General features: G+C 38.0%; 6 protein-coding genes across 12 annotated transcripts in view; 4 read left to right on the forward strand and 2 right to left on the reverse strand.

The window, feature by feature from the left end:
- LOC143896228 (uncharacterized) overlaps positions 1-4,028 on the forward strand; it is a 37,664-nt gene extending 33,636 nt beyond the window's left edge. For all 3 annotated transcript variants that reach the window (XM_077403901.1, XM_077403902.1, XM_077403903.1), the window contains 2 exons: positions 76-2,333; positions 2,418-4,028. In XM_077403901.1, the coding sequence (XP_077260027.1) occupies positions 76-2,333; positions 2,418-2,711 (2,552 nt within the window). In that variant the 3' untranslated portion in view covers positions 2,712-4,028. The remainder of the gene's footprint in view (positions 1-75; positions 2,334-2,417) is intronic.
- Positions 4,029-4,411: 383 nt separating this feature from the next.
- On the forward strand, positions 4,412-9,089 carry Hrs (Hepatocyte growth factor regulated tyrosine kinase substrate). The gene is made up of 11 exons (XM_077403927.1): positions 4,412-4,734; positions 4,805-4,889; positions 5,046-5,121; positions 5,196-5,384; positions 5,485-5,759; positions 5,836-5,911; positions 6,481-6,657; positions 6,833-7,188; positions 7,276-7,589; positions 7,692-7,987; positions 8,065-9,089. Exons 1-11 carry the CDS (start codon positions 4,698-4,700, stop codon positions 8,653-8,655), a joined length of 2,472 nt encoding a protein of 823 aa, XP_077260053.1. The 5' UTR covers positions 4,412-4,697; the 3' UTR covers positions 8,656-9,089.
- A 120-nt stretch (positions 9,090-9,209) lies between these two features.
- Ema (C-type lectin domain containing ema) lies at positions 9,210-14,365 on the reverse strand. 3 transcript variants are annotated; one of them, XM_077403924.1, is made up of 14 exons: positions 14,024-14,365; positions 13,801-13,929; positions 13,518-13,651; positions 13,290-13,438; positions 12,881-13,110; positions 12,629-12,821; positions 11,912-12,565; positions 11,705-11,831; positions 11,443-11,597; positions 11,174-11,335; positions 10,934-11,072; positions 10,469-10,772; positions 10,260-10,390; positions 9,210-10,191 (listed from the first exon to the last, which is right to left on the reverse strand). In XM_077403924.1, exons 1-14 carry the CDS (start codon positions 14,095-14,097, stop codon positions 9,749-9,751), a joined length of 3,024 nt encoding a protein of 1,007 aa, XP_077260050.1. In that variant the 5' UTR covers positions 14,098-14,365; the 3' UTR covers positions 9,210-9,748. The 3 variants fall into 3 exon arrangements, with proteins under 3 accessions (XP_077260050.1, XP_077260049.1, XP_077260051.1); XM_077403923.1 differs by having other exon boundaries at positions 13,281-13,438; positions 14,024-14,364; XM_077403925.1 differs by lacking the exon at positions 14,024-14,365 and having other exon boundaries at positions 13,281-13,438; positions 13,814-13,929.
- A 54-nt stretch (positions 14,366-14,419) lies between these two features.
- On the forward strand, positions 14,420-15,891 carry Mt2 (tRNA (cytosine(38)-C(5))-methyltransferase). 2 transcript variants are annotated; one of them, XM_077403942.1, is made up of 3 exons: positions 14,420-14,559; positions 14,705-14,779; positions 14,859-15,891. In XM_077403942.1, exons 2-3 carry the CDS (start codon positions 14,725-14,727, stop codon positions 15,881-15,883), a joined length of 1,080 nt encoding a protein of 359 aa, XP_077260068.1. In that variant the 5' UTR covers positions 14,420-14,559; positions 14,705-14,724; the 3' UTR covers positions 15,884-15,891. The 2 variants fall into 2 exon arrangements, with proteins under 2 accessions (XP_077260068.1, XP_077260067.1); XM_077403941.1 differs by lacking the exon at positions 14,420-14,559 and having other exon boundaries at positions 14,581-14,779.
- Maf-s (MAF bZIP transcription factor K) lies at positions 15,837-17,395 on the reverse strand. Of its 2 annotated transcripts, none has more exons than XM_077403944.1 (3): positions 17,239-17,395; positions 16,822-17,006; positions 15,837-16,586 (listed from the first exon to the last, which is right to left on the reverse strand). In XM_077403944.1, exons 2-3 carry the CDS (start codon positions 16,846-16,848, stop codon positions 16,221-16,223), a joined length of 393 nt encoding a protein of 130 aa, XP_077260070.1. In that variant the 5' UTR covers positions 16,849-17,006; positions 17,239-17,395; the 3' UTR covers positions 15,837-16,220. The 2 variants fall into 2 exon arrangements, with proteins under 2 accessions (XP_077260070.1, XP_077260069.1); XM_077403943.1 differs by having other exon boundaries at positions 17,186-17,389.
- Positions 16,593-19,076, forward strand: part of Wake (ankyrin repeat and fibronectin type III domain containing protein wide awake) — an 84,926-nt gene continuing 82,442 nt past the window's right edge. The window contains exon 1 of the mRNA XM_077403907.1: positions 16,593-16,795. The gene's annotated coding sequence lies outside the window, so the exon portion shown is untranslated. The remainder of the gene's footprint in view (positions 16,796-19,076) is intronic.

Genomic DNA, 19,076 nt, shown 5'->3' on the forward strand with positions numbered 1-19,076 from the left:
CAGATATGATAATATAAATACTATGTAGAAACTAAAGTTTCATTATTAGTATAAATTAATGAAATCTTATTTTAGGTCTTTGCACAGCAGAAGGCTTTTTTGCTGATCCACAAGATTGTCGCAAGTTTTATCGATGTGTCGATAATGGCAAGTCCTCCTTCACGAAATATGACTTTCGATGTGGTGATGGAACCGTCTGGGATTCGTCCGTTCAAAGTTGTAATCATGCTTATGCTGTACCAAATTGTAATCAAGCGAACGGTGCAGCTACAGACAACCCCGACACCTCGCTGAATGAAGTCGACAGTACCAAAGGGCCAGATACAAGTAAATTGCCATCGCAATCTCCTGGAAGCTCCACCTTATCACCGACATCTTCAAAACCAGAGACAATACCATCGACTCAAGCTGTCAGCACTACGGACAATACTGTTGCACCGTCTCAGGCAACGTCAACTTCTTATTTGCCACCTAGTAGTACATACCCGTCTTCAACAATGCAAGTCACCGAATCCGTTTCTTATATTCCTCCTGCACAAATGACCACTACTTCTGTGTCTAATTTGCCACCCTCGACTACAATTACTAGCGCGTCTGGAACGACACCTGAATCTGTTTCATATTTGCCACCGGATAGTAGTACAAAGGTCACAACTTCACCAAGTTCTGCATCGTCCACTGCCTCTTCGCCTCAGGATGGAAAATCTGAGTGTACTGAAGAAGGTTTCTTCCCGGATCGTGATTGCAAAAAATTCTATCGCTGTGTACAAGGTCAATCCGGTTATCAAAAATACGAATTCGACTGTGGTCCTGGCACAGCATGGGATCAATCACTACAAACGTGTAATCATATTGAGAGAGTAGCTTCATGTTCAGCAGACAGCAATGAAATCGATCATGGCATTAGTCCCGGGACTTCTGAACCTACATCTGGACGTCCGACTACAACTGTTTCTAGTCAAACCATTACGACTACTTCACCGTCTGCAGTCCCAATTTCTACCGAAAGCGCTCCAACTGCCAGTCCTCCAAGTGAAATATCTACCGAATCACCTACATCAGAGGCAGACAAAACAGAATCATCAACAACAACTACTATCACGCCCATTAATACTAGCGAAAGTCCCGCTTCAGGAAGACCAGAAGAGATTCAAATGCCCGAAAGCTCCAGTACAGAAAGTCCACCCGAATCCTCGTCTGAATCTTCATCTACTTCTGCACCAAGTGAGGTATCGTCTTCATCCACTGAGTCACGCCCACCGGATTGTGCGACGCAAAAGCCGAGTAGCGGAATAGTATGCAACGACGAAGGGTTTTATGCACATCCGTCTAGATGTGACAAATTCTATCGCTGCGTTAACAATGGAAATGGTTTCAACGTATATCACTTTGACTGCGCACCGGGCACTATTTTTGATCCCAGCATCAGCGTATGTAATTATCCCGAATCTGTTTATCCCGCGAGAGATTGTACCACTGGAAACATTACTTCAAGCGTGGAATCCACAACTCAATCTGGAGCACCTGAACAATCGACATCAAAGGAACCTACAACGCAGAGCACAGCTCAGCAAACGGAAGAAAGTACCACAGAGCTCGGTACGACGACTTCATCCATGGAGACTACTTCCGAAGGCGCTCCTGCTTCCGAATCAACGACATCAAGTATGCCAGAGAGTACTGAAAGCATAGAGTCTACGACTGAATCATCTGCCACCACGGAAGCCGCTACCGAATCCAGCACTTCTGAACAGACTAGCGAAGCCACAACCGAAGCTGCTGCTTCCACAGAGCCCGGAACGACCGAGTCTCAGGAACAGTCTACAACAGAATCCCAGGAGCAGTCGACGACTGAATCCCAGGAGCAGTCGACGACTGAATCCCAGGAGCAGTCGACGACTGAATCCCAGGAGCAATCGACGACTGAATCCCAGGAGCAATCGACGACTGAATCCCAAGAGCAATCGACGACCGAATCGCAGGAGCAATCTACGACGGAATCTCAGGAACAAACGACGACCGAATCATCGGAACCGGCAACAGCGGTACCGGGAGCGGCGCCTTGCGCCATAGGCAATTTGACCGACGAACAGATCACTCTGGTTTGTCCCACCGGCTTCAGAAGGCATCCGAAATATTGCAATCTATTCTATCAGTGCACCTCCGAAGGCAACATGGAAATCAAGATCCTCGTATTGAGTTGTCCCGAGAATACAATATTTGATGAGAATAAGATTCAATGTCTCCCCGAAAGTGAGAGCACTCAGGCATGCATGGGTACCCGAACAAGCGCTCGATTTTATAGAAGATTGGAAGAAAATGCTTTATCACCTGTAAGTGGTTTTAATCTTTTAATCAACTAAATAAACTTGTGATTCTCTGAAAATATTCATTACAAAATGTTCCTTTCATTTTAGGTGAAAGCATCGTCGAATCAGCTTTGCCCGCAAGAAGGACATTTCCCTTACCGGCAAGGTTGCAGCAATACCTTTTACAAGTGTAAACGCGACACCCGTAACAGTTTACAGGGATACCTCTATAAATGTCCCGAGAACTTTGTTTATTGGTCGGTCTCCAGAAGATGCGAACGTGTGACACGTCTTCCGATGTGTTCGCATTTGTCGTACAGGAACAAAATCGACTGGAACGATCGATGGCAAATGCCAACCGAAGACTTTAATCTTTCCGCCAGGATGTTACACTTCTCTTGATTGCTTGACGACACCGCCTGTTTCTAGACTCTTAATGAGTTGTGCAAGTTTGCCATAAATGTTCATAGACATCCCGTATCTTTAGGCTAAATTCTATCCCTGATGAAGATTTGAAATAATTGAATACTGTGAGAATTAGCAAATTAGTAAATTAGTAAATTAATGAGTTTGGATTACTAAAGGTAGATGTCTCAGAGTAACTGGATATTTATATGGATGGTCATTAATACGATATCCACGGCATTCGTTTAGCTTTTCATAAATTTTATGACGATTTCTAAAGTATTATTTTAATTATACTTTTTGCTTATTCTCTAGTGCAAGAAGTTATTTCTGCTAGTGCAATATTATCCAATAATTTGCAGTACTTTTTAAAACATTTAACAACATGGCTACGGAAGATCTCGATTAAACCGTTTAATAATAGATCTTCGGTAGTCGTCTTGGATTAATCATTGTCAAACTGCCATTACGCAATTTTTAGTCAGCATTAGTGTTATGATAGTAAGTTTGTTAATATAATTAATAATGAAAGTATAATTTTCCGATAGGTCGAGTACTTAACAGGACAAAAAATTTTTCTTAGAATTGGAGATTATTTATTTTTGCCGATACTGTCTAATTCTATCAGGTTATTAAACTTTCGTTATCACATTTATCAATAAATACAAGACGAAACATACATACGTAAAAGGAACCATATTTATAAAAGTGAATAATTTTCAATCTTTCACACATAGAATTATTGTTCAATATCTTCTTCCAATTACTAGTATCTGATACTGGGGATGGTTGCGGGACTGGTATGCAATATTCTGACTGTAACGCGATATTTCTTATATTTATTAACTGAATCTGATATCTCGCATAAAAAATATCCGTGAAAGACGGCACATTATTAAAGAGAAATGTAGAATCTTGCTAAATGTGGCAGCTCTAGTTTTCTTTTTAGAATATATTAGAAATGTTCTCACGCGCAATGTACACGCGTTTTGTACATATCTTGACAAGTAACTCGTCATGGGAAACCAATGCTTTCTCACAGGTTTCAATGCATTTATCATGACGATATTTATAGCGTACGAATAAACTAGGATAATTAATACTTGGTTACTTAATTTTTGCGCTTCCGTTCGCGTGTTCATTATTTGATCTCTAAGTGAAATTTGTATTAATAAAAATAGCGTGAAAAGAATCGATAACGTATATTTTATTCTTCCGCCCTCTCACGTCAAAATACTTTTTCAGCTTAAAATTTTGTTTAATATTTTTTCTAGATATGCATTTATATATTGCTAACTATTACCAACGAAGTAACAAAATGTCTATTCCTTCCACCACGGCAAAGGACTATAAAAACAAAAAAGAAATAAAAATTTATCTTGCCGTGTGTCAGTCCTCGGGATCAATAATCGAACCCCTCATTTCGCACGATGTGAGAAAATGACATATGTGTGGTAACCATAGTAACCGTGAAAAGAAAACGCTTGCCGCGCAGCAAGGGACGCGATAGCAGCCAATCGACGAACGTGCCGGTTTTCCGTAAGAGCCAAAAGTTTATTGGCTATACCGCATCGCTTTTGGCTATGCTTCCTCGTCCTGTGTGCAGGATGTGAAATGGGTTTATTGGGTTTTTGAAAGTTTTTCTCTCTTGTTCAAACGCTCGATAAAAGCTTTTGTTTGACGTCGATAAATTTTGAGAGTCGATTAGTCGATAATAGCGATCGACTTCCATGACTCACATATCTCGTAAACACTCGGAGAGGAACGAGATTGAACGAGATAACGAGATCAACGAGACCAAACGAGACTGAAGACCAGCTGAACGTGAGCGAGCGACAAAAGAGAGAACAGAGAAGTAGGATTTGTGTCAAAAGTTGCGCTGGAGCTGTCGCAGTCCGATTGCCGAGTACGGATTATTCTGCGCGTATACGTGGTGAAAAACTCCGGGAAGGCGAGAACGCGAGTTTCGTCACGAGTTACAAGATGTTTCGCAGTTCGACGAATTTTGATAAATTATTAGGTAAGCTCTTCTTTGAAATCTTGTCTTCAAAATGTCGGAGCTTTCTAAAGCCGTGATTAATCGTTCGTAGATAAGGCGACGAGTCATCTGCAGTTGGAACCAGACTGGCCTACAATTATGCAAATTTGTGATCTTATACGCCAGAGCGATGTTCAGTAAGCATAATTCTTTTATGTAAAGTACACTTTTTATCTTTTGCTAAATAATTGGGGTGTAGCGACACACTGTTGATTATGTCCCACATTGGAAAAGTCGCATTAGATGTATTATTACCACTATTTGTTTCTAAACTATTTGTTTTGTATATTTAGGCCAAAAATTGCACTCACCGCTATAAAGAAGAAGATGATAAACTGTAATCCTCATGTAGCACTGTACGCCTTACTGGTAAGAAACATATGACGTAATTTTTTTCAAAAAACTTATCAGATTTTTATATTTATTAATGTGTTTTTACTTAGGTACTGGAATCTTGCGTGAAAAATTGTGGGACGTTGATTCACGATGAGATAGCTACCAAACAGTATATGGAGCAATTGAAAGAATTGGTTAAAACCTCTCCGCACGAGAACGTTAGACATAAAATTTTGGAGTTGATACAAGCTTGGGCTCACGCATTTCGTCACAGTCCTAAATATAGGACAGTTCAGGTGACAAATTATTGCTATTTACAATACTCGCTACAATTTAGTTATCAGTATAAAATGTTGTCTATTTCATTCTTCTAATTATTTTTTTTTCTTTTTGCAGGATACGTTAAATATAATGAAAGCCGAAGGTTATCAATTTCCTGTTTTGAAAGAAAGCGACGCTATGTTTAGAGCAGACACTGCGCCCGCATGGGCGGATGGCGAGGTGTGCCATCGGTGTCGCGTAACTTTCGGCATGGTTCAACGGAAGCATCATTGCAGAGCATGCGGTCAAGTCTTTTGCGGCCAGTGTTCGAATAAAGTCTCTACTTTGCCCAAATTCGGGATTGAGAAAGAAGTGCGAGTTTGCGAGGCTTGTTACGAACAAGTTAACAAGTTGGTGAAAACTCCTTATTTCATTCGTCGCGATTTATATTATTCGGATTGTGTTTTAAAAGTCATAGTTTTTCAGACCATCTACTACACAACCCAAAGATACCGATCTTCCAGTAGAGTATCTCAAAAGCACTTTGGCTCAACAGCAACAGGTAAGTTTTGCTGCTTATTGTACTTGTATTTTACTGAATAGTAAATATAATGACTAACATTTATATGTAAATGTCAAGTAAGACACTAATTATCTTTTTTAAAATAATTTACAATTAAATGATTCGTCAGTTTTCTTAAATTAAATGTGATCTGAAGATTATCACGTAAATATCTGCTATTTTAAATAATAATAAAAAATTAAGACTACAAAATTGTGTGATTTTGAGACATGAAATGCAATGGCAATGCTTTTATTATATTTAGAGGTACGAAGATTTCAAGGGCAACTCAATTTTTTTAAATGGATTTTTCTTATATAATATGATTTCTCTAATTTTTTATTCTGTAAGATGGAACGTATTATACGTTCAAGACTGTGTATGTATATTCATTTATAATCAAATTAGTAGTTAAAAATGGCTTCTCCAGTGTCTTGCTCGCAGGTACTTTTGTCCATTATTTAAAATAATTGTAATAATATTGCATATATAGTAATTCATGCATATTAATAGTAAAATGAATTATATACGTATATAATATTTGTTATTAATAGTTTATCTTGTTATAGGTTCCAGCTCGGAAAACAGAAGAAGAACTGCGAGAAGAGGAAGAATTAAATTTGGCAATAGCCTTAAGTCAGAGTGAAGCTGAACAAAAAGAAAAAGAAAAGAAACGTGCTACAAGTGTTATAAAGTCCAATCCAACTCCCATAACTAGAGCAACATATTCTCCACCACCATCGCCCGTAAGTTTATCGTAGTTTCTATTGAATCTATTACATCAAATTGTTATTTATTAACAATTTATCTTGTTTTATGAATTCAATTGAATGTTATGCGAACATAAATTATTATTATTTTAATTTCTTGTAAAGTTTCTAGATGTAAAGTCTCTACAATTAGTCTAATTTTTCTCATTAGGGTCCTAGCCCGTTGCAGGTACAAGATGATGACGAGATTGAACCTGAACTTGCTAAATATCTAAATCGCAAGTATTGGGAACATAGGCAAACTGTAAACGAGGAGCATGGATCAAGAGTGGATGTGACTAGTCCGTCTGCGCCTAACATAAGCAGTCCGATGCCCCAAAAACTTGTATTAATAAAACAGGAAAATGGCGAAATCGATACTCAAATGGAAGAATTTGTGGGTGGTTTAAGATCTCAGGTCGAAATTTTCGTCAACAGGATGAAAAGCAACTCTTCGCGAGGCAGATCAATTGCTAACGATAGTTCAGTTCAGACTTTATTTATGAATATAACAGCTATGCATTCCAGGTATGTTCAAAAGCAAATTATATTTTATTTCTGTAATATATTGGATTTTTTTATTTTGATCATAGAAAATAATGGTTTTTTAAATAGATTATTAAGATATATCCAAGAACAAGATGACAGTAGAGTGTATTACGAAGGCTTGCAAGATAAATTAACTCAGATGAAAGATGCTAGAGCTGCTTTGGACGCGCTCCGAGATGAACATAAAGAGAAATTACGCCGAAGAGCAGAAGAAGCTGAGAGGCAGCGGCAGATGCTGATGGCGCAAAAACTGGCAATCATGCGAAAGAAGAAGCAAGAATACTTACAATATCAACGCCAATTAGCTTTACGAAAGATTCAAGAACAAGAAAGGGAAATGCAAATGCGTCAAGAGCAACAGAAACAGCAATATATAATGGGTAATTTTTAATTTTGCTATTTACAATTATTATGCATTCTTTAATCTATTTTATCTTCATTTAAAAAACCATATCTACTTTATGTTTATTCTATTTTTGCAGGAGGTTATCAAGCAGTTTCTGAGTTTATGGGACCTTCTCAAGGATCACCTGTTCGTCATGTCCACTATCCGACTGCTGGAGCTAACTACAATCCTATGTCACCCACGAATCAAGGAGTATATATGTATGGGCAACCAGCCATGGGTCAATATCCTATGCAAGGATATAATATGCCACCGATGAATACTTTGCCAGTGCACATGATGCCATCGCTTCCTAATCCGGAGCAACAATCAGATCCATCGATCCAAGGACAGGAGAATATAGGTCGCGTGTCTATACCAGGCCCGGGAATAGTAAGTTTGCGAACGTTTAAACGTCTTTGTCGATTCTTTTTATCGATAAAACCTAAGTGTGAATATTGTTCTTTCAGATGCCGCCTCAAATGCCACCTATTCAACAGCTTCAGCCACCGAGCAATCATCAGATTGGATCTCAACAAGGTCCCGCGGTACACGTGTCGCCAGGACAAGCTCAGGCAGGCAGACATATATCACCTCAACAAGGCGCCTCACCTCAAATGCCGCAGCAGGCCCCTCCTCCGACTCAAATCGGATTACCTCCGATACCTCCAGGGCACCTGGGTCCTTCATCAGGCCCGGTAGTTGCCGGTGCCGTAGTTGGTCTACCACCACAAATGGGATCGCAACAACCGTCTACGTTGCCTGGTCAAGGACCCTCAATATCAACGCATATTTCCAATACTGCTATTTCGTCCAATCAACCTTCGAGTGTTATTCAAGTGCCTGCTGGAGCTAACAGCGGACCTGTTCCCGCAACGGGTCAAACTTTACCTGGCCCCCAAACGTCCGGTGTACCAACGATGCAAGGAATGGCTCAAATTTCTGCCGCGCAGTCAATGCCATTTCAACCTGCTCCTCCAGTCCCGACTACAACCAACGAAACTTCGCGAGCTGCAGAAGATACAAAACCTAGAACGGCAGAGCTAATTTCTTTCGATTGAATAAATTGAATATCGTATGTAATACATTTAAAGTAAAAGAAAAAAAATGTTTTACTTTTCCTTCCAATTAGAACATTGTAAAGTTAAGACAGTTATAACAGTTGCTTATTTTACCGAATAAAAATTCTGGCAATAAAGCCATATAATTTTACGTTCGTTGATTATTGACATAATACTAAACCGGTTTTAAGAGATATATTAGAACAGAACGAAATACGAACATGTATTTAATGGAATATTATATTAACAGGGTAGAGAAAAGATATGAATCCGGTTAGTTTTTTATATACACTTGTGCAATTTACGATACCAAACAAAACTGTTTCTTGCTATATTGTTCTTTAAAAAAAATCTGTTTATAATGAACATATATCTATGCATGTACAGGATATCCTTCAACATATGAAATAAAGGCACGATTTCTAATACGACAATTCGGTTAGTGTATATTTTTATATTCAACTCTTAAGTATTTAAGTCTTGTGTTTTACAGTCATTCGCAAAAGATTTTCAAGAATTTATTTTAGATATGAATATAAATGATTAATGCCGTCTGAAGTTGTTTATTTCCTTTATTTTTTAAATTATAGAAAAACTATAACCTCCTTAAAACAGGAATATATACACGTGAAATAATTACGAAAATTTTTGCGCGATTCTTTACCGTTAAAGAGATATTTATATCAAGTAGCGCGAATAAACTTTATTTAAATTGAAACGTGAGGTGCCTGTATAGATAACGACAACCTCAATAATGATTTCTAACACAAAGAAAAGTGCAACAATGATTTAACAATATTATTTAATAACTTCCACCTCCTCATTTTTTCCTGCGTTAGTCATAGATAAGATCCTTCATTGAAAAAATTAATTGCTATTACCATCACATATTGGATAAAAATATCATGAAAGTTATTTCTACTAGTTATAAGATAAAACGTTCCCACTAAAATTTTTTGAAATTAGTCAAGCAGACTCTTTTTGCGAACTCAAAAGTATGGCATGTACATAAATTCTCATCCGTTCTTTAAAATTTTTAAAAGATACGCTTAGTTTGAATTGCTAGTCCGCCGAGTTAACCGTACTGTTTTAATCACACAGTTTCCACTTGACCCTTTCTACGTGGCTTTGATTCTTGTCCCTGCGCAGACGTGAACGATGTTTCTTCAGAGTGTTTCCTACTAATCACAGACGAAGACTCGCTGCTATTCGAGCAAGCACCTTGGCTATCCCTCCTTTCTGGACACACGTGTACCACGTTCAGTCCATTGGACGTGAGAGAAGCTTTCCGAATACGCATGTCCTCTAGGGGGATCTCCTCGCTCCGCGGCCTTGGCATCTTGGGTGAACCGTCTCTAGATCGTAAACCGTTTTCATGAATCCTCTCGTTCGAACTGGCATCATCGCGTTTGGAACTCGACGATGCCACCGGCCTCACATTCTCCCTACGCATTTGTGCCGCGAACCCAGGAACTTTGTTTACCGTGAACATCGGCCTCGCTTGATCCCTTGGTCTCTGACCACGTCCGACTATACCTAGGAAAAAATTTTTGAATCAATCATTTACAAAGATTCTGCTAACTGATTTTTAGCTTTGAACTTACGTTCATGTCGTAAACTACGCAAGGCATAATTCGGTGGTGTTGAACAATGAGGCATACTTGTCGGAATATCCAACAATCTTGCAATCTGGTTCATCTTCTTTTGTCTTGCTTTTATTCGTCCCTTTGTCAACCTAAATTATTATTTGACCGAGATTTCATTAAGTAAAATAATAAATACGACTTTGCGTAAAGTTTGCTACGGAACCAACCTTTGTTTGGCGGCCATACATCGAATATGATCATCGAAAATAAATTTAGCCGACAGTAACGGTATACGATTACCCGTACTGCTGCTTAACGGCTTGTAAATTGTCAGATATAAACATCTTGAATCATCCTTGTCGCCGGTAACATCAATGTCTTGTAAAAAACCAACTAACTTTGCAACACCCCATCCAAGTTTACTGATATCAGGTTCCACGAGAATCAATTGCACAACGTCAATGACTAAGAAACGGCGAATTTTCTGGCCGTCTTTCCACACGACAGTGCACGCAATCAAATCACTGTTATCTGTAGACAAAATTATAAATAACAAATCTTGCGTTTATCTAATTTTACTTATAATCACAATTAATAAATAAATGAAAAAAATTGCATATTAAATATCGCAATATGTTAACTTTATCGCTTTTTAAGTAGTTAACTATATGTGTGAGGGAAATAACTTTTACTTAGATCAAGAACGTTGTTGACTTGTACGCAATTAGCCGGATTAGTCAGTGGTAATTGAGTTTCCGCTTCCATATTGAGTGTCAGAGACAGTTCTCTTATCAAGAAGAAAACTCTTATTGCACGACGTGCCCTTTCCACCTGCACAATCATTCACGATTTTATTCGCTCATCATAAATTATAATGTTATTTCTCTTATATATTTATCTAAAAGTATGTTTTTTTTTCTATTTATACCTACCTCACCACACGGCAGCCTTTTGCTAAATTCAATTCCAGTCATAGGTGTGCCCGTGGGAGGCAACAAAATATTGCTATCCATCATTAACCATTCGACATTTAATGGTCGTTTTTGAATTTCGCTATATTCGTCCTCAAACATGTCCAAAAAAATATCTTCACTCTAAGTAAAATTAATATATTATTAACATAAATATATTTAAGATAAAAAAAAAGCAAAGAAAATTTGCGCAAGCGCATCTTACAATTAGTCTAATTTTAATAATTCACCTTGTAAAAGTTTTTTAGCAGAGACGTGCTTTGTTCTTTCGCTGCTTCAATAACTGCTAGATGCGATTCTCGTAATAGGCATTGTCCTTCGGATACCGTCAGTTGTGTTAATAGCTTGATAGTTAACTCCAATGTAATGAGCCTCACTTTGGAATCTAACAAAGAATTGATATTCTTTACAAAACATGGAAACTTTATGCGTGGTAGGTGTAAACGTTAAATTCACATATATTACAATGAAAAAAATATTGATATAACTCACTTGTTTGACAACTCAAAGTTATAATATGAATCAACCTCTCCATGAGTAATTCATTATAAGAATTTTTCGTCGACATGTCATTATGGAATGGAGACAGGATTATATTCAAAATTTTACGACTTATACCCTGGTAAATAATAGAGAATCAACTTATTATTATGTAAAATATTTAGGAATAAGAGACAGATGAGAACTTATAATGGTTACCTGATTATTAGCTAATGCATATAACAGGCAAAGCGCGAATAATGCAGCATAATCATTTTCTGTGCATAATAAAGAATTGGTTATTGTTTCTAGAAATGGTTTTTTTGCTAAAGATTCGAATAAGTCATTTTGACTTTGATGAGGCATCAAAGGGCTCTCCAACGCCAAGCGTTGCTCTTTCTCCTCATCCGTCACATTCAAGTGCTTAATTTCCTCCAAGTCCTCTTCGCTCGGAATACTTGTATTTAGTGGTGTACTCATAAGGACGGGGGTATTTACAGAAGTTGAAGCATCGTCAAACGATGTGCTCGGGTGATTGATATCTTGCGTATCGTCAATTGTACTTTTATCCTCTTTTATATTTCTCGTACTGTTTTCTTGATCGTAAGACTGTTCGGGTGTTGAGCGCATTTCATTTAAAGTCTCCGAAGATTTTTTCAACGTTTCTTTCGGCGGTGAAAGAGTAATAGACTTATTCGAGGCTATATCCCCAAATTTCTCCAGAACCTCATTCGTTCCAATTTGAATCGTCTCTAAATCGGACATGAGCATCACGGCTGCTAACGTATGTACAAGAGGTCCGTGCGATATTATCAAAAAGACTTGAGAAAGTAGAAAAAGCGCTACCACAACACTGACGTGTTTTCTTTCATCCTAAAAAAATTCAACTTAATTTATATAATTATTCCTATAAGGAGATAAAAATTCGATCCTTACCTGAGTTTGGCACAAAGCGTTTTTGTATTTCATCAGAGAATAAACGTACAATGGGACTAACAGTTTATTTAATAAATGTTCCGATAGAACTTTGTTCAAGTCCGGTATGTTTAAACATAATATGTCGTTTAGATAATGCAGATGATCCAAATGTTCCGCAACCAAATCCGACAATCTATTTTGACTCTGGTGACTAGAAAGAACATTTTATTAATAACAGAAAAAGAGACGTTTTAATATCGAGACACTTACTCGGCATCGTTCCGGACACAAGTGTCTAATTCTATAATGTGATCCCCGATAAACCACACGAGATTACTGAAATATGGCGCGGCGGTGCGATCTCTTATGAAGGCTAGCATAGATGCATCTTCGACGCGATACACATTTAGCGTCAGAGTTCTCACGGCTATGCGCACCATACCTTCCGAATGATTGAAAAATTTGATTGCTTCTGTGTACAGTGGAAAATCATTGGTATGCTAATGACAGAAAGAAACCTATTACAATCTGGTCAAAGGCAGTGAATTTTAGTGAATAATTCTAATACAGGCATATCCGTGTGCATCTTATTATATATTTCTTTAGCAATTATTCACACGATCAATAAACTCAAGCTAAATTGAAGCACAGAATATCATTATGCGTGTACCTCGTTTACCTCATTATAGAAGAAATGGATAGTATGTGCGTTTAATTTCAGACTCAACGTCTTCAGGAAACTGATGTAATACGCCATTACTTCTTCATCGCTAAAGTCAAATTTGTGCACTATTATACTGTTCACATGATTGTTACTCAGTAGATAATCTGTAAACACAAAGATTTCAACAAATTGATCACTTGGAAGTTGCTCAATATAAAAGAAAAAAGCTTTTACAAAACTCACATAAGGATGTTTCATTGCGTATGTTCTCGAACAAAATATTTAACGTTTGAAGCAACTGGACGCACACGTAGCTCCCACATTTCTGCTTCATAATACGCAGGAAAAACGAAAGCATGTTTTTCTCCAGAAAAAAGCTGTAAATACATAATATATATTTATATCCTATTATGTTTCTATATTTTATGTCAAGGTATTAGCTTGGATTTTAGAACGATATCATCAATAAAAATTCAGAGATGGCAATGAGAGAGAGAGAAATGACATCGTTATTATATCTACTAACTCGAATACACTACTATCATTTTGATCGCCCCATATGAGAATCTCAGCTATCGAACGCAGAGTTTCGACCAGCAAACCTCTGTTGTTCTCAGACACGGTCTGATTCTTCGACAAGACATTGTACAGGTATCTGAAGGCAAACACAAACAAACGCATTTGTAAGTATAGGTTTTTAACGACGCAACAGCGAGCAACAGATTGGCTGACGACCGTCCACGACGTACTTAAGGTGCTCCGGGGAATGCGGGTTCTTGGGCTTCCAAAGCCCACCGCCGAACCAGCTACGACTGCGAAACATTTTCAGCTATCTCGAACGGACGTGCCCGCATTCGCGTTCCATCCAAGCTCTACCTCCTCCTGCGTTGAGCAAGCGTCTCCTTCTCACGCGACAATCGTAGAGACATACCGTTCTGTCGAGCTCGTGCCCACTGTACAAACTAGCAGCGTGAACGGCATAACTATCACGAAGGATTTTATATTTTACATCGCCATCCAGGTTAAGACTTCGAGTCTACCGCAGACGAGTCGTTTACTGCCTCGTTATGCGCGCGTTAAAGCGTCCGTTCATCGTCTTTGGCCTGATGACACGTTAATCTCGCTCCTTCGGCCGAGCCATTGATCGTTGAATTTTACACGACGCAAAACAGAATCCAGCTTAATTCGACCTGCATTTAAGACGGAGATCACGATTGACGCCTGATGAATGAGTGATGAATCACGAACGTCTGAAGTCTGAATTTGGATTAGGTTAGGGTTAAAGGTTAGGTTAGGTTAATATCTGGTCACCATAAACTTTAAATAGATAGGCTAGTCCATTTCTATCAATGTGTCTCGATTTAACTCATTTTTTTTATTTTTTTTTATTTTTTGTATATATAGCACGTGTATTTTTTTTCTATAAACAGCTTCGAGCAGATCGCTAATAATGAAGGTGCTGGAGCTGTACAGTGGCATTGGAGGGATGCATTACGCGCTCCGTGGTAAATTCTCGCTCGCAATCGTATATTATGAACCTGGTGATGTTAACTTGCCTTTGTTATGCACGTTGTATCGTTTCAGAGAGTGGAATTGCGGCAAAAGTCGTCGCAGCAATCGACATAAATCCCGTTGCGAACGACGTGTATCATCACAATTTTCCAGAAACTGCTCTCACGAACAGAAACATACAATCTATTAACGCACAGGAATTGACCAAGTTGGATGCGGACGTTATACTCATGAGCCCTCCGTGTCAGCCTTTTACCAGATTAGGACTGAAGAAGGATGCGCTTGATAACAGAACTTGTTCCTTGCTGCACATTTTGAACTTGATACCGGAATTAAAAAGCTTGAAACGTATCTTGCTTGAGAATGTCAAAGGTTTTGAGATGTCTGAAATGAGGAACAAACTAGTAAACTGCATAGAAAATTGCGGGTATACCTACAGAGAGTTAATATTAAGCCCGTGTCAATTTGGTATACCAAACACTAGACACAGATATTATTTACTGGCGAAGAGGAATAATCTGAAGTTCTGTTTCAAACGGTCCTCGCTTGATGGTAATTTGCCGCCTGAATTGTTCGAGTTACCGCCAAAAAGTGAGCACTCGGTATTGGCAGAGAAGAAAGGCAAGATTAATCCGAGATCTGGTAGATTGTGTTACACGTTGGACAATATTTTGGAAAATACTGAACAATCGAGATATTCGCTGCCTTCCAAATGGTTACAAAAGAGAGCATGGGTGCTGGATATACGAACGTCCGAGAGCAGCGGTTCCTGTTGCTTCACGAAAGGATACGGGCGTTATGCGGAGGGTACGGGATCTGTGTATTGCCCGTTTACGGACGACACAATCAGATCGAAGTATAACGAAGCTGGCAATCGGGAGAACGATTCGGATACGCAAACGGGGATCTTGTCGGATTTGAAACTCAGGTTTTTTTCACCGAAAGAAGTGTGCCGATTAATGTGTTTCCCAGAAGATTTCCATTTCCCAAAGCATATCACGGATAGACAAAAGTACCGACTACTAGGAAATTCGATAAATATTCACGTGGTTAGCAGATTAATACATTTATTATGTACTGAAAATGAAGATGCATGAAAAATCAATGGAATTGCCGTATTCTCCACCCATTGTCCCATAGCTCGATGCTCTCTTACAATATTTCCTATATATTCTTACATGCTAAATCAGAGAAGTATTTTATATAGTATTGTGGTAGGTACGATATTCGTATAATTTAAAATACCTAGAGGATAATTTGAATTCTAAGTTATATATGTACAAAATAAAGTCTTTTCTACAACTCTACAAAATAGAAAGAATTTGTAGAACACAATTGCCACATTAAAACATTCGCCAAACCATCCTATTGTCAAATCTATTCGTACTATATATAAATATATGTCGTATAGCTAATCGGTACGTCCGAACTGTTTTACATGTTTTCCAAATCAGGTGGAACAACGATCTTCTTTTCCTGGGCAAATTTTTTCAGCGCTTGGTATTTCGAATGCCAGGATTCTATCTCTTCCCTCATACGATTGTTGTCCTCCTGCATATTTTCCATGTCGCGATACTCCTGGGTCTTCTCAGACTCCAATTCGTCCTTCTGCTCGATGCGCTTTATGCGACAGCTAGCTGCATACCCCCTGTTCTTCAGGGTGCGTCTTCGTTGCTTCATACGTACGATCTCCTCACGGGACAGCCCGCGTAGTTTCAACTGCCTGTTCAAGTCCCGCACCGATATCGTAACGAGCTCGTCGTCGCTAATGTCTAGGCATGGGCCAGGTGAGAGCGGATCCTGTATCAACGGGTAGTACAAGATGCTTGATGAAAACTCGACATTCTTGTGGAGGACATTGTATGGAATTTGTGCGCCTCGTTTTGCTCATTTGATAAAATTATGCAACATTCAAGTTAAACAATGGAAATTTATACGTATGACTTGTCAATTTTGCTCTTCGAACGCTCGCATTTGCAAAGGTATCGAGAAACAGGAGACGCTCACAGGTACGCGATACGCTACGTAAACATACCATTTTGATCGATCTCTTTCCATCCATAGCTATCCCCGAGCCGGTGGTTTTTCACGCCCGAGAACGAAATAGTCTCGAAAACGCCCGGATTCCCCTGTCTTTTGCGTTTTCCCGATAAATATGCTTAGTCATTCTCGCAGACCTGAAAGACCGAACTCGCCGAGTTCCCCACTGTTGGTACAGTTCTAAAAACATCAGTCCTGTATGCAATTAGCCTATATTCGGCACAAAACGTCGCCTACAGCTTTTATTTTGTTCTTTGTCGAATTCTTGAAATTTCAATCATGTACTTGCATATCCAGCTATTAACTTTTTTAACGTATGGATCATCGGTTGTAAAGTGTTATGTATTGTATATTCAGACCTGGTTATAGAGTACCATGGAATACATGAGATGCAGAGAACAAGGCGGCAAACCTGATTGGTTACTCCATGTTGTTGATATATACAGTTCCCTAATATATCAAGTAAAACGTGATTGTGGTTAAAGTTACAAAAATAGATATAGGCTACGGTCAACGTGACGCTACAAATGGGTGCGTTCAGCCGATACTCCGCTAGCCTAGCACGCGTGAGCAGTCGCTCGTTTTCGCTCGTTTCCTCTCCTTTGACCCAATGGATTAAAAGAAGAGGAAACGAGCGAAAACGAGCGACTGCTCACGCGTGCTAGGCTAGCGGAGAGCGGAGTATCGGCTGATGCTTCGAAGTAGTTCGAAGCATTCCTCTTCTCTCTTCTCTTTTCTTTCAATGAAGAAAGAAAGAGAAGAAGAACGCTCCGAAGCATCCCGGCCTTTTTCGTCAATTTTCGTGTGTTGTATTTTCCGACGCGCCGCCTGGGAAAGTGCAACTCAACTACGTCGTTTCGCTCGGTAACCGCACATGGTTTGCGTCCGTGCTAATGGTTCGTGTCCGAACTGGCCAGCTGGAAGAGATATTCTGGCCGCCGCGGCCGCGCTCGGCCGGCCCCGCCGGCCCGGCGCTCGGCAAGCTTCGAGCGAGGAGAGAAGAATATATATATATATATTATATATAAATTTTTATTTTTTATTTAATATATATTATATTATAAATTTTTAAATACAAATTTATATATATATATATATATATATATATATATATATAAATTTGTATTTAAAAATTTATTGCGAGTTGTCAAAGCACAAATAACTATGCGAGTTATATAAAAATAATTTATTTAATTATATTTGCAATTTTTTTATATTTATAAATTTCATATATATATATATATATATATATATATTCATATATATATATATATATGAAATTTATAAATATAAAAAAAAAAATTGCAAATATAATTAAATAAATTATTTTTATATAACTCGCATAGTTATTTGTGCTTTGACAACTCGCAATAAATTTTTGAATACAAATTTGTATTGGAGATTATTTAAAAGCCATGTTATGTATTTTCTTAAATTTATATATATATATATATATATATATATCTCAGCATTCTATGATAATTACATTTAAAGAATCTATAATATTATAAAATGGCCATCTCTCAAATTAAAAAGAATATAATCTAAAACTATTATAAATACTTTGTTAATCATATATTATTCGTACTCTCACATTATAATAAACCATTTTGTAGGTACACTTCGCGCACATATGCAGCGATAGCAATAAAGCGAAGAGATTAAATCCTTTTTTTTGTTCACGTAAAAGAAATTAAACCAGAATCAGAACCAAACTTAATTGGTAATTGATTCAATTGACAGAATTGCATAAACCAAAATTTTGAACTATTGTATGTACCTATAATAATCCAATCCTCTTTTCATGCGATAAACAACAAAACATTAATGATTCTATTCATATTAACAAAATACTTCAGACCTTCGATTAAATAAATTGCGGTCGAAGTAACTCTTGATAATTTGGCAGTCTGACTTATCGTTGATCGTTACTACTTGCAAGCATGTATAGGTTCGCACTATAATAGCTATGACCACTTGGACAAAGAGAAGATAGTAATAAACCAAAATTTCTAACTATATGATTTGTTCTATCTAATCCAATCTTTTTTCCATGATAAACAACGAAACGTTAATAATTCTATTCATGTTAACTCATTAAGTTCTAGGAGTCCTTTACACGCTTTTCTGTTTTAAATCCTTGCAATTCCGATTCTAATCAAAATTTTTAAACCGCAATTAGTATTTAGGGATAAAAAGAATTGTTCTTTCCGAAAATCTAGTCAGTAATGAAGCAAGACATATGAAAAA

Source organism: Temnothorax americanus, unplaced genomic scaffold (assembly GCF_048541705.1).
Source record: "Temnothorax americanus isolate GAGA-0224 unplaced genomic scaffold, ASM4854170v1 Scaffold18, whole genome shotgun sequence".
NCBI classification, from domain to species: domain Eukaryota; kingdom Metazoa; phylum Arthropoda; class Insecta; order Hymenoptera; family Formicidae; genus Temnothorax; species Temnothorax americanus.

What these genes read in the sequence shown, in the direction of transcription:
- Hrs (XM_077403927.1), top strand. Translation starts at nt 4,698, where the DNA reads ATGTTTCGCAGTTCGACGAATTTTGATAAATTATTAG. An exon ending in CTTTGGCTCAACAGCAACAG is followed by an intron (nt 5,912 to 6,480) that starts GTAAGTTTTGCT and finishes ATCTTGTTATAG; the next exon opens with GTTCCAGCTCGGAAAACAGA. An exon ending in CTATACCAGGCCCGGGAATA is followed by an intron (nt 7,988 to 8,064) that starts GTAAGTTTGCGA and finishes TTGTTCTTTCAG; the next exon opens with ATGCCGCCTCAAATGCCACC.
- Ema (XM_077403923.1), bottom strand. Translation starts at nt 14,097, where the DNA reads ATGTTTCGCAGTCGTAGCTGGTTCGGCGGTGGGCTTTGGAAGCCCAAG. An exon ending in ACGCAATGAAACATCCTTAT is followed by an intron (nt 13,439 to 13,517) that starts GTGAGTTTTGTA and finishes TTGTGTTTACAG; the next exon opens with ATTATCTACTGAGTAACAAT. An exon ending in GCGTAGTTTACGACATGAAC is followed by an intron (nt 10,192 to 10,259) that starts GTAAGTTCAAAG and finishes ATTTTTTCCTAG; the next exon opens with GTATAGTCGGACGTGGTCAG.
- Mt2 (XM_077403942.1), top strand. Translation starts at nt 14,725, where the DNA reads ATGAAGGTGCTGGAGCTGTACAGTGGCATTGGAGGGATGCATTACGCG. An exon ending in GATGCATTACGCGCTCCGTG is followed by an intron (nt 14,780 to 14,858) that starts GTAAATTCTCGC and finishes GTATCGTTTCAG; the next exon opens with AGAGTGGAATTGCGGCAAAA.
- Maf-s (XM_077403944.1), bottom strand. Translation starts at nt 16,848, where the DNA reads ATGGATGGAAAGAGATCGATCAAAATG. An exon ending in GAAAGAGATCGATCAAAATG is followed by an intron (nt 16,587 to 16,821) that starts GTATGTTTACGT and finishes CCGTTGATACAG; the next exon opens with GATCCGCTCTCACCTGGCCC.